Source organism: Ranitomeya imitator, chromosome 3, assembly GCF_032444005.1.
Source record: "Ranitomeya imitator isolate aRanImi1 chromosome 3, aRanImi1.pri, whole genome shotgun sequence".
Classification (NCBI taxonomy): domain Eukaryota; kingdom Metazoa; phylum Chordata; class Amphibia; order Anura; family Dendrobatidae; genus Ranitomeya; species Ranitomeya imitator.
The window spans coordinates 767509794-767521074 of NC_091284.1; the positions used below are offsets into that span (position 1 = coordinate 767509794).

At 46.5% G+C, this 11281-nt stretch overlaps 1 protein-coding gene across 1 annotated transcript; it reads right to left on the reverse strand.

The window, feature by feature from the left end:
* Positions 1–1045: 1045 nt before the first annotated feature.
* On the reverse strand, positions 1046–6219 carry RASL11A (RAS like family 11 member A). The gene is made up of 4 exons (XM_069759041.1): positions 5811–6219; positions 4161–4217; positions 3304–3383; positions 1046–1639 (listed from the first exon to the last, which is right to left on the reverse strand). Exons 1-4 carry the CDS (start codon positions 6172–6174, stop codon positions 1172–1174), a joined length of 969 nt encoding a protein of 322 aa, XP_069615142.1. The 5' UTR covers positions 6175–6219; the 3' UTR covers positions 1046–1171.
* Between the last annotated feature and the right edge of the window lie 5062 nt (positions 6220–11281).

Sequence of the window (11281 nt, forward strand, 5' to 3'; positions counted from 1 at the left end):
GGGTGAACTGATTACAGGGCTTATCCAGGACTACTATGGGGCTAAGAACTACCTACCTGTTGTGCACGGTGCCTATCTCTGCCCACAGACCACTCCTGCAGGGATTAAGCGGCTTCTGCTGACATCATGTCGACAAGTCTCTTCTCTTCCGCTCTCTGTTGATAGAGAATGGCTGCCAATGTCATGCTGATTGACAGCCGGCTCCCCGCAGCTTAACTGCAGGGAGCCACCTATCAATCAGCATGGCGCCTGCAGTCACACCCTGTCGGCAGAGCGGAGTGGAAGAAGAGTTGGTCTGTTGATGTGGAGCAGCTAAACCTCCGGCAGGAGCAGTCAGTGACCGCTGAGTCTGCGTTGTGTAGAACAGGCAGGTAGTTGCCTCCATTATCAACTTTTACCTGCCTGTTAGATTTTAGGCCCATAGTAAAAAAAAAAAGGCCTGGATTAACCAAATAAATGCTCCTACCCATCAAGTGCCGCTGTGAAGTGCAGCTTCATGTTCCCTCCACCACCACCTTTACAGACAGAGCCAGTAACAGTTGATGGGTGGGGGGTGTCAGTGTCGGACCACCATCGATCTGATCTCAATGACCTATCTTGTGGATATACTGTTTGCCTGTATAACCATTTAAGTAAAGCAAGAATTTAAGGAATTTTCTGCAAATAAACAACCCTCAGCCTGATACCAGCACCTGCTCACACTGCGGGGTGGACCTGACATCCTGTGACCCCCTAAATATGGCTGCTGAGCTCATATGTCACCATAAGCAGAACACATCATGGGATCTGAATCTGATCCCAAGAGCAGCGGGGAAGACGCCATCGGCAGAAAACAGGAGCCGAATTTCAGTTCAGGGTACATTACTACGTTTTTTAGCTTACAATATATGGCAGGGTTTTAGGGGGGCATGCTCGTTTACTGACATAAGTTTGCGTTTTTGCAGCACCACCACCACATATGAAACTACCTTGATATAGGATGGCGCCGCCATTGCATGCTATAATATTAACCCCTCGCATCCAGTTACCAGACAAACACGTCATGTGAAAATAAATACTTTATATTTAGGATGTGTGCATGCCGCCATACACACTGGAATGTCAGTACAAAAATAAATTATTCTATAAATGTAGTAAAAAAAAAAAAAGTCTTTAGTACAGAGGCTCTCGGCTACGCCATGGCTGACGGACTCTTTACTTTGGGGGACAGCGCCTGTTTGAAACGTCGCTTTAAGTCCTGCATGTTTGGTGACTTTGGCCGGGGGATTATGGAGCTTCGCCTCTTCTCGCCGTTGCTGGTGGATTGGTGTTTGCTGATCTCTTTGCAGAGATGATGGAACACTTCACAAACGTCCTGACAGTTTTCACTAGTGGAAATTTCTACAAACGAGCAGCCCAGTTCGGTGGCGAGCTGAATCCCGGCTTCGGGAGTGACCTGCCGCACGTGGAGAAGGTCCCCTTTATTGGCCACTATGATGATGGGAGTCTTGGTGTCGGAATGGACTTTTCGGATGTGCTGGTGGAGGTGACGGATGAACTCGTAGCTCCTGTAGTCTGTGATGGAGTACACCAGGAGGAAGCCTTCTGCTGACTGCACGCACCGCAACATGTCCGCCACCTGGGATATGTCATCGTCCATCTGCACAAAAGCCACGATACGACTGTTATACACAACTGTAACTATATATAATAATATAATATTAATTGTTTTAACTATGTTACTATTGTCTTCCTGGAGCAGAACAATATTGTATCATATAATTATTAGGTTCTGTAGAAGGACGTAGATCTGGGGATTTATTATGATGGAATATAGGCTGAACTGGATGGACAAATGTCTTTTTTCGGCCTTACTAACTATGTTATATTACAGGCTAGAGAAACAACTGTGAAAATTACCAAAAAGGCACAAAGTTACTGATAAAGCCGAAATGGGTAAATAACGTAAATAAGCCTGATAATTAGAATTATTCCTCCGAGAAAGGTATGAGCAAACTGGGAATTACCATCTCCCCTTATCTAACACATACAGGAGCTGTCAGCAGGACATTGACAATGTCAGACTGTGGCAATATTGACAAGAGAATTGTATCATTTATTGATACATTTCCAGGAGGAATAACACAATGAGAAGTTGTAAGAATAGATATTTTATGGCTGATCAGAGCCTGATCTGACTCCAAGTCAAATATTTTATAAATGCTAAAAAAAATGACTAATATAATATTTTACTCCAGTACACGGATAATATAAAATGCATCTATAACATTGCTACGTTTGCTGATAGTGTAAATGTGAATGCTCACAATGCTGAAAATATTGTATCAGTTGCATTCATATCTGCTTATTACTATGGAGTCAGAAGAATTAGTGACTCATTTGTGGGGAACTGACGTGATTCTCTGAGGGTACGTGTCCACGTACAGAATGGCCGGCGGTTTGGACAGAGTGGCAAAATCGCTCCACCCCCTTCTGGGGATGCGATGATGCCGGATGTGTTCATTGCACACATCCGGAATCATCGCACCCCACACATAGGGCCCTGTGTTATACCTTGCGGCGGCGCAGCGTCGCCGCAAGGTAAACGGACATGCTGCGATCTAAAAAGACGCGCCGCATGTCCGGAATCACAGGGCCGCCGGATGCTGTAACATCTGGACGCTGCGTGTCTGACGCTGCGGTTCTATGCAGCGTCAAACACGCAGCGTTTCCTGAACGTGGAAACATACCCTAACATGAGACAGATTTTAGGGGGGCAGGAGATGAAGCAATGACTGCCTGCATAACAAAGGAAATGAGCATCTGAAAATTAGGCTTATAAGGGGCTTTCATATAACGTTTAGGGACACACTCGGTGGTCCCGTCGGGGCTTACGTCCAAACTTTTGTATTGTATTTGCAGATGGGGCCATAGACTGTAATGGTGCTGGGAGAGCAACGTGCACTGTGTCGTGCTTCATTTTTGGGTGCATATGTCACTGGGGGTGGACACTCAGACATAGTAGACCGGAGAATCCACCTGCAGCAGATGTACACTTCCAAACATGATGCACGGCCGGGTGCAAGTTCGCTCTCCCAGCACCATTACAGTCTATGGCCCCATTGGTGCATATGTCCGGATCCCGTTTTGTGGGGGTTTCTGACTTATGCCCCCATGTGGCCACCGAGCATGTCCTTAAACGTAATGTGAAAGCACCCGAATAGTAGTGGTCTCCACCCAGAAATTGTCCTGCGGATACAGAACTACAACTCCCAGGGTAGACACTGCTGTTCTAGTGAGCGAGGATATATTAAGGATCTCTACCTTGACATAACCGGGGGTGTCCTGGATCTGCACGGACATGTGTTCACCGTCTACACTCACGAGTCTGGAGTAGAGGTTTCCTGATTAAGAAGACAGAAATATGTTAAGGATGTCAGGTCTGAGCAGAATCGATGTTACAGAAGGTTTGTCATGGGAGCAAAACATGATCCTTCTGTTCCTGGCCCCAACCAAGACTCGCAGACGTCATACAGCAAGCGGTGAGATCCTACAGGGCAAGTGTCAGGAGACTACAGATCTAGGGGCTAGTTAATGTCCTGAAGGGGCTAGTTAATGTCCTGTAGGGGCTAGTTAATGTCCTGTATGGGCTAGTTAATGTCCTCTAGGGGCTAGTTAATGTCTTGTAGGGGCTAGTTAATGTCCTGTAGGGGCTAGTTAATGTCCTGTAGGGGCTAGTTAATGTCCTCTAGGGGCTAGTTAGTGTCCTCTAGGGGCTAGTTAGTGTCCTCTAGGGGCTAGTTAGTGTCCTCTAGGGGCTAGTTAATGTTCTCTAGGGGTTAGTTAATGTCCTCTAGGGGCTAGTTAGTGTCCTCTAGGGGTTAATGTCCTCTAGGGGCTAGTTAATGTTTGACATAAAGAATTCCCATAGACTCATTCATTGAGATTTATCAATTCCATGATATAATTCTGTGTTATTACATTGAAAAATGTCCACATCTGACCCCCCGAGGTGTAATATTCAGATGGTGCCAGAAAAAGTGGAATCATTTATTGTTTTTTTCCTCCCCCGTTGTCTACCTGGCTCAAGTGCATGGAGTGGGGTCAGAATTGGTAGACGGAGATGAATCGTGCTGCGTCTCCCAAAATAACATTGTGTCCATTATTCACAGTGAACTTACCAGTATTTGTCTCATAGTCTCCAATAAATCGTTTTGTCAGGAAGCGGACGATCATCGCTGGAAGAAGAATAAAGACTTTTGTTAGTAACGGACTTCATGGATGAAGGAAGCAAAGCAAGAAGATTTAGCGACTAAAAAAGGGGGAGCCGGGAAAAGGTAAAGATATAAGTGCACAGAAGGCATAGTGATAATCCAAAATATTTATCACGTAAAACGTTACAATTCGGACATAAGGGAGCAAAGCCAGCGCCCATGGAGGTGCCTGTAACCGATGATACAAGGGGACCAGCAATGGGCTAGATGGTGTAAAATTCAGGGGCTGACTAGAAGCCAAAATGACTATTTAATGGGCTGAGTATCTGAGTTTTCCTAACCATCAAACTATTCAAAAAGTTAGCACCCCTAAGATCACTGTCTTCCAGAATCTACAAAAAAATTTTTGACTACTTATTAAGAAAAACTTTTTGGACTTGGAAACAGTATCAGAGGTAATAATTACAATGTGATGTCATATGTTATGTAATATTTGTATGCTGATGCATTATTTGAAGTATTTAATAATAAATGATAATAATACAATAGTAATATTAAAGTAATAAATAATATTAAGTAATAATTAAATATGCAAAAATAATAATAAAAGCTAATAAAATAATAGTAACACTAAAATAATAACAATAAGTAATGACATAATAAGTAATAATAATAAAACGAAAGATTAATAAGTAATAATAAATAGTATAATAATAAATAATAATAATACCATAAGTAATAAATAGTATAATAATAAATAAGTAATAGTAAAATAAAGAATAATAATAAAACAATAATAATAGAATAGTAGTAAATGTAATTGTTTCGTCACAGTTTATTGTTTGTATGTTATTATAAGGTGAGGGGCTTCTATTAGTCACAGATGAGGACTTAGTAACTATGTTTGGTTTGGGGTCTGATCATGGCCAGATCCGATTGCTTTTCCCTTTTTTCCTACACTGGATCCATTCCCTAGGTCTCCGCTGCAGCTCTTATGTCTGAACTGGTCCTATAGTTCCAAAAAAAAAGGAGTAATTGTCATCCGCAGAAATCACTGCCAGGGTCCTCTCTTGGCTACCAAGTGACAGCTCGGGGCTACCAGGTGACAGCTCGGGGCTACCAGGTGACAGCTCGGGGCTACCAGGTGACAGCCTGGGACTACCAGGCGACAGCTCGGGGCTACCAGGCGACAGCTCGGGGCAACCAGGCGACAGCTCGGGGCTACCAGGCGACAGCTCGGGACTACCAGGTGACAGCTCGGGGCTACCAGGCGACAGCTCGGGACTACCAGGCGACAGCTCGGGGCTAGCTGGTGACAGCTCGGGGCTACCAGGCGACAGCTCGGGGCTAGCTGGTGACAGCTCGGGGCTACCAGGCGACAGCAAGGGACTACCAGGCGACAGCTCGGGGCTACCAGGCGACAGCTTGGGGCTAGCTGGTGACAGCTCGGGGCTACCAGGCGACAGCAAGGGACTACCAGGCGACAGCTCGGGGCTAGCTGGTGCTACTTTGGCTGCAGAACATCCTTGGAACAGGATCCAATATATTGGTTTTGATTGTTATAATCAGGATTAATGACAAGTTACTGACAATGTGGCGCCCCCCCAGGACACTCACCAGTCTTGCCCACGCTGCTTGCCCCCATCACAGCCATTTTAATATCCCGGACAGTGAAATAGTCCGCAGACTCCGGAATTGGCGCAAGTAGGAAGTTGCTGGACATGGTCGGTAGACGCATCAGAGACGCAGGGTAATGTCCGGTCACACAGCGGTGGTCATCCAAGAGTCGCAGTGCGGTTCCTGCAGCCGGTCCGGGCAGTGTGTGGATGGGTCGCTGTGGTCTGCAGCACTGTGCGGCTCTCCGCGCCTTATATACCGGCTCAGCCCCAGCAGCCGCCGCGGTGCTGCCAGGAAAGGCGATGAGGGCGGCCCGGGGGACGGCGCACACCACGCGGCATGACGCGCTCCCCGCTGCTGTCATAGGACGGGGGAGCCGAGGGACAATGCCGGCGACCCTGCGCCCCCAGTGCGGGGAGTGGGCTGCGCGGCATCATGTGCCCCCTCCATGGAGAGGAAGGACGGGGCTTCCACCACAACAGCCATGAGCACGGGCTGCCCCCGGGCTTCCTGCACAAGCCATGGACGCTGCACATACAGGCAGTGATGGTCTGTGTCCTGTGTGCACGGGGGCTTATGGCTGGAGACCCTCCTGCTGTAGCCCTATAGGTGCCCATTGGGGTACACCCCTACACAGCCCCCCAATGTATGGCGCCATATATCCAGCCGAGAGGAGCCTACAGCTATAGGACAGGGTTGTGCGTCTCACATCTGCAGCCCCTCATCCATCACTGGAATGGGGGGGTCCCATGATAAATGGCGCTGTAGGGAACGTGCGACCACCGCTGGTCCATTCACTGGCTGTAGCAGTGGTCTCATGGATACGTACAACCGCGCCAGTCACACAGAGACCCCCACACAGTGCACCACAGCCTGCCCACCTCAGAGGCCACAGTGCCTGCAATGGCCGGAGGAGTCCTGGGCGACAAGGAGGAGGGTACAAAATACAGACAGGGGCCATGGCGGCTCAGTGACCTCACAGCGCTGGGGTCCTGGAATCAAATCCCACCAAGGACAACATCTGCAGGGAGCCTGTATGTTCTCCCCATGGTTCCTCCGGGTTCTCCGCTTTCCTCCCACACTCCAGAGACCATAGTGATAGGGAATGTAGATTGTGAGCCCCAATGGGGAGAGTGACGATGTCTGTAAACGCTGTGGAATTAATGGCGCTATGTGATAAGACATGTACCACCCAATCCATGGGGACAGCGCTCACAGCGAGACTCTGATGTGCTGGAAGCCCGATCCAGAGCTAGAACCTCCAGAGTCACATCGTGGGATAAAGGAGGATGAGGAGTCAGCCCCCAGGCAGGACCATTACGTTCCCATCAGTCATCGAGCACGTCTCCGTCCGCTAAGTGCACAATGGACCCTCGTAAAGTACAGCAGCAGGAAAAGCCCCCCGGGGTAACCACAACACTGCGGTGCTGTACAGAGCTGGATATTCATTATACCCCCCTCACAGTGCACATTTTGGTTACATTTCTGCCCCTGACCTGATATTACATTTGGTTGGTCAGTGATTGAGGCCCCTTATACCTGAGCCGCAGGAGCCAAGCGTCACATCCAGCAGTGGGACCCTCACTGGGTGGTCCGCACCGCCATATCCACCGCTGTCTGGTGGGAACAGCTTCACGAGGAGGAAACCATTAAAATCTGGACACTTCCTTGAAGACTCGGGTCACACATCAGGTTTGTATACACAAGTAATTCGGTGTTTTATCGGCCCCCATTCACAGTTGGCATTAAGAAAAAAATAAAGAGCAGTTCTAGCCCTGCTCCTGTGCAATGCTGCTGCGGATTCTTAGGGTACCGTCACACTCGGCGACGCTGCAGCGATATAGACAATGAGCCGATCGCTGCAGCGTCGCTGTTTAGGTCGCTGTAGAGACGTCAAACACAGCAACTCCAGAACGATGCAGGAGCGATCCAGTGACGTAACGGCGACTCACTTATCGTTCTCGCTGGTTGTTAGCTCCATGTAAAACGTTGCTGGCGTCGTTGCTTTTGATGTCAAACACGACGATACACGCCGACCTGACGACCAAATAAAGTTCTGGACTTCTAGCTCCGACCAGCGATGGCACAGCGGGATCCAGATCGCTGCTGCGTGTCAAACACAACGAGATCGCTATCCAGGACGCTGCAACGTCACAGATCGCTATCGTTCTCTTTGCGAAGTTGCTGAGTGTGAAGGTACCTTTACCTTCGACTTCACCCTGGCAATGTAATGGGGAATTACACGATAATGGCAGCACAGACGTCCACAAGTTTTATGCCATAAACTCTACATAAAGGGCCCTGCAAGCTATAGATACTACCATTCACCAATGTACATTGCAATACTTTCCACACTCACCCTGATGCAAACAGTTCAGGCAATAAAATATTAAACAAAGTTTCCAATATCTGCATTTACTATTGTGCACCAATGCAAGATCCTTAAAGCAGCCTCCGGCCCAGACACAACCGCACCGGCTATTGATCCCCAATGTGGACCATGCCTCTACAGATCAGAGCTGCAGAAATTGTTGTTATCTATGTCCAGGGAAGATGTGATGGAGACTTTCCACTGCAGCGCAAAACACTTAAGAACGGCAGCAGTGGTTATCCAAAGCAGGATTGTCTGTACTGGTAACATACAGAGATCGTGCATCTACATTGGAGGATCACTTGAGCTACGAACATTAGATAGCCCTCAGCTAAAGTGCAGTCATTTCTCTTTGTAACTGCGGTTAGATTGTGGTACTTACACACACACACTTGGCTTACGTGTATTTAATGCATCTTAAACTACAGACACTAGTACAAGGCAGTGTTAAAAATTGGAAGCTTTTATTTGGCAATTTACTTCAATCATTACAGAGGACCCATCTCTGATGTTCGGTGACAGCAGCTATTGGTGGACAGTAAAAAAAAAAAATTGAGTTAAAGGCCATTTAAATGTGACGGGCTGCAGTACAGGATTTCATCACATGGTGGCAGCAGGGAGCAGGCTGGATCCGATCCTTGGAGAGCAGTTCCATCCATCCACTTCTCTGCAGATCAGCGCACTGCACAGGCCTCGGCGTCACATCGTGCGTCTGCCATTAAATGCCATCATATCCATTACAAGGGCAGCATATTTGTTTTTACTTATTACAAGTGTTTCTTTGTTAACTAAACCTGTGTAAATATGGTAATATACTCACCAGTTGCAGTCTCCAGCCCTGCTCTTCGCATTCATTCTCACCTTCGGCTTTGTGTGAGCCACAAGTGGTTTGTTTTGTACAATGCAAGTCAATGGCGTGTGAGAATAGGGCTCTGTAGACTTACATTGTCCGGCCACGGTCAGTATTTATAAGCCAAAACCAGGAGAGGAACAATCAGAGGAAAAAGTATAATAGAAACCAGTCACCACTTCTGGATTTATCACCCACTATTCACATGGGAATAGCCAGTGACTGTAGCATTTCTGCAGAAACTTATTAAGCATTTGGAATCGATGTTAGACCCTGTTCACATTTGTAAGTTTACGTCTTTCATTTGCATTGACAGATGCTCGGCAAGTATCCTTCTAGCTGACACTTGGCTATAAAGAGACAAAGGCCATGCTACTCCATCTGGCTATAAAACGGTATAAATTACAATGATCCTTTTAAACAGAAGTCTAGCTGATTGTTCCTACCGTATGGCATCAGCTGATCCCAGTATATCTTTGGATCTGTTAATAGGCCCTTACAGGATAATTCCCATCCCAGCCTTTCGTGGCCAAGACAGATATTGCTTTATGCACGCTCTGCCTGCCGGAGGTGAGGTTACATAAGTATACCACAGATAGTTAGAAGGGGTTGCCCAGCACTTTCATATTGATGGCCTATATTTATAAAACACCACTTTCTTAACCCCTTCATGAGCCCAGCTTTTTTTCTGTTTTGCGTTTTCGTTTTTCACTTCCCTCCTTCTCACAGCCATAATTTTTTTATTTTTCCGTCAATATGACCATGTGAGGGCTTATTTTTTGCAGGACGCATTGTACTTTTGAACGACATCATTGGTTTTGCCATGTCGTGTACTAGAAAAGGAAAAAAAAAATTCCAAGTGCTGTGAAATTGAAAAAAAAAAAAGAAGTGCAATCCCACATCGTTTTTGCTTGGCTTTTATGCTAGGTTCACTAAATGCTAAAACTGACCTGTCATTATGATTCTCCAGGTCACTACAAGTTCATAGACACCAAACATGTCTAGGTTCTTTTTTTGTCTAAGTGGTAAAAAAATTCCAATCTTTGCTGAAAAAAAAAAAAAAAAAAAAAATAGTGCAATTTTCCGATACCTGATGCGTCTCCAATTTTCATGATCTGGGGTTGGGCCAAGCTGACGTTTTTAATGATACCATTTTGGTGCATATATGTTCTTTTGATCGCCCGTAATTGCACTTTAATGCATTGTCGCGGCGACCAAAAAAAACAAACCTAAATCTGGCGTTTCAAATTGTTTTCTCGCTACGCTGTTTAACCTGATCGCTAATCTTTTTTTTTTTTTATTGATAGATCGGGCGATTCTGAACACGGCGATACCAAATATGTGTATATATACATTTTTTTATTTTGAATAGGGCGAAAGGGGGGGGTGATTTAAACTTTTGTATTTTTTAAATTTTGTATTTTTAAAAATAAAAATTATTATTATATTTAAAACATTTTTTTCTTCTTTTGCCATGCTTCAATAGCCTCACACAACTCTATTGGCTCTGCCACAGAGGAGCGATGCTTAGATCGCTCCTATGTAGAATTGTTGCATTGCTATGAGCGCCGACCACAGGGTGGCGCTCCCAGCAATCCGGCATTAACAACTATAGAGGTCTCAAGGAGACCCCCCTGGTTGTTATGCCGACGCATCGCTGACCCCCAATCATGTGACGGGGTCAGCAATCGCTCATTTTCGGCCTGATGGCCGGAAGCACTAGTTAAACGCAGCTGTCCGCGTTTAACAGCAGCATATAACTAGTTAATATGGCGGGTGGATCGAGATTCCACCCGCCGCTATTGCGGGCACATGTGAGCTGTACAAAACAGCTGACATGTCCCGGCTTTGATGCAGGCTCACCACCGGAGGCCGCATCAAAGCAGGACATCTGACCTCGGATGTACTATCCTGTCCGAGGGGTTAATCACCTCCATTGCCAGTTGCAAGAGGTGAATGGAGCGGACCATCACAGATCAGTGCGGATATGTCAGACATTTCTGCAGTTCTCCTTCGTTAAGATAGTCGTCAGCATGCACTCCTGCTTGTCTTGGCCATAATCTGGAGTCCTGGAAATGGACTCAGATTATGTTCTTTGATCAATCATCCACCTTTAAAAACAGCCATAAGAAGCTGATGCCATATGCATCCTAACAAGCCCCTCTGCAGCTTCATTCTAGACCGCACCAAGGATAACATCTCATATGTAAGAGGACAGCGTTAACCATGCAACAAAGGACCAGACACTCA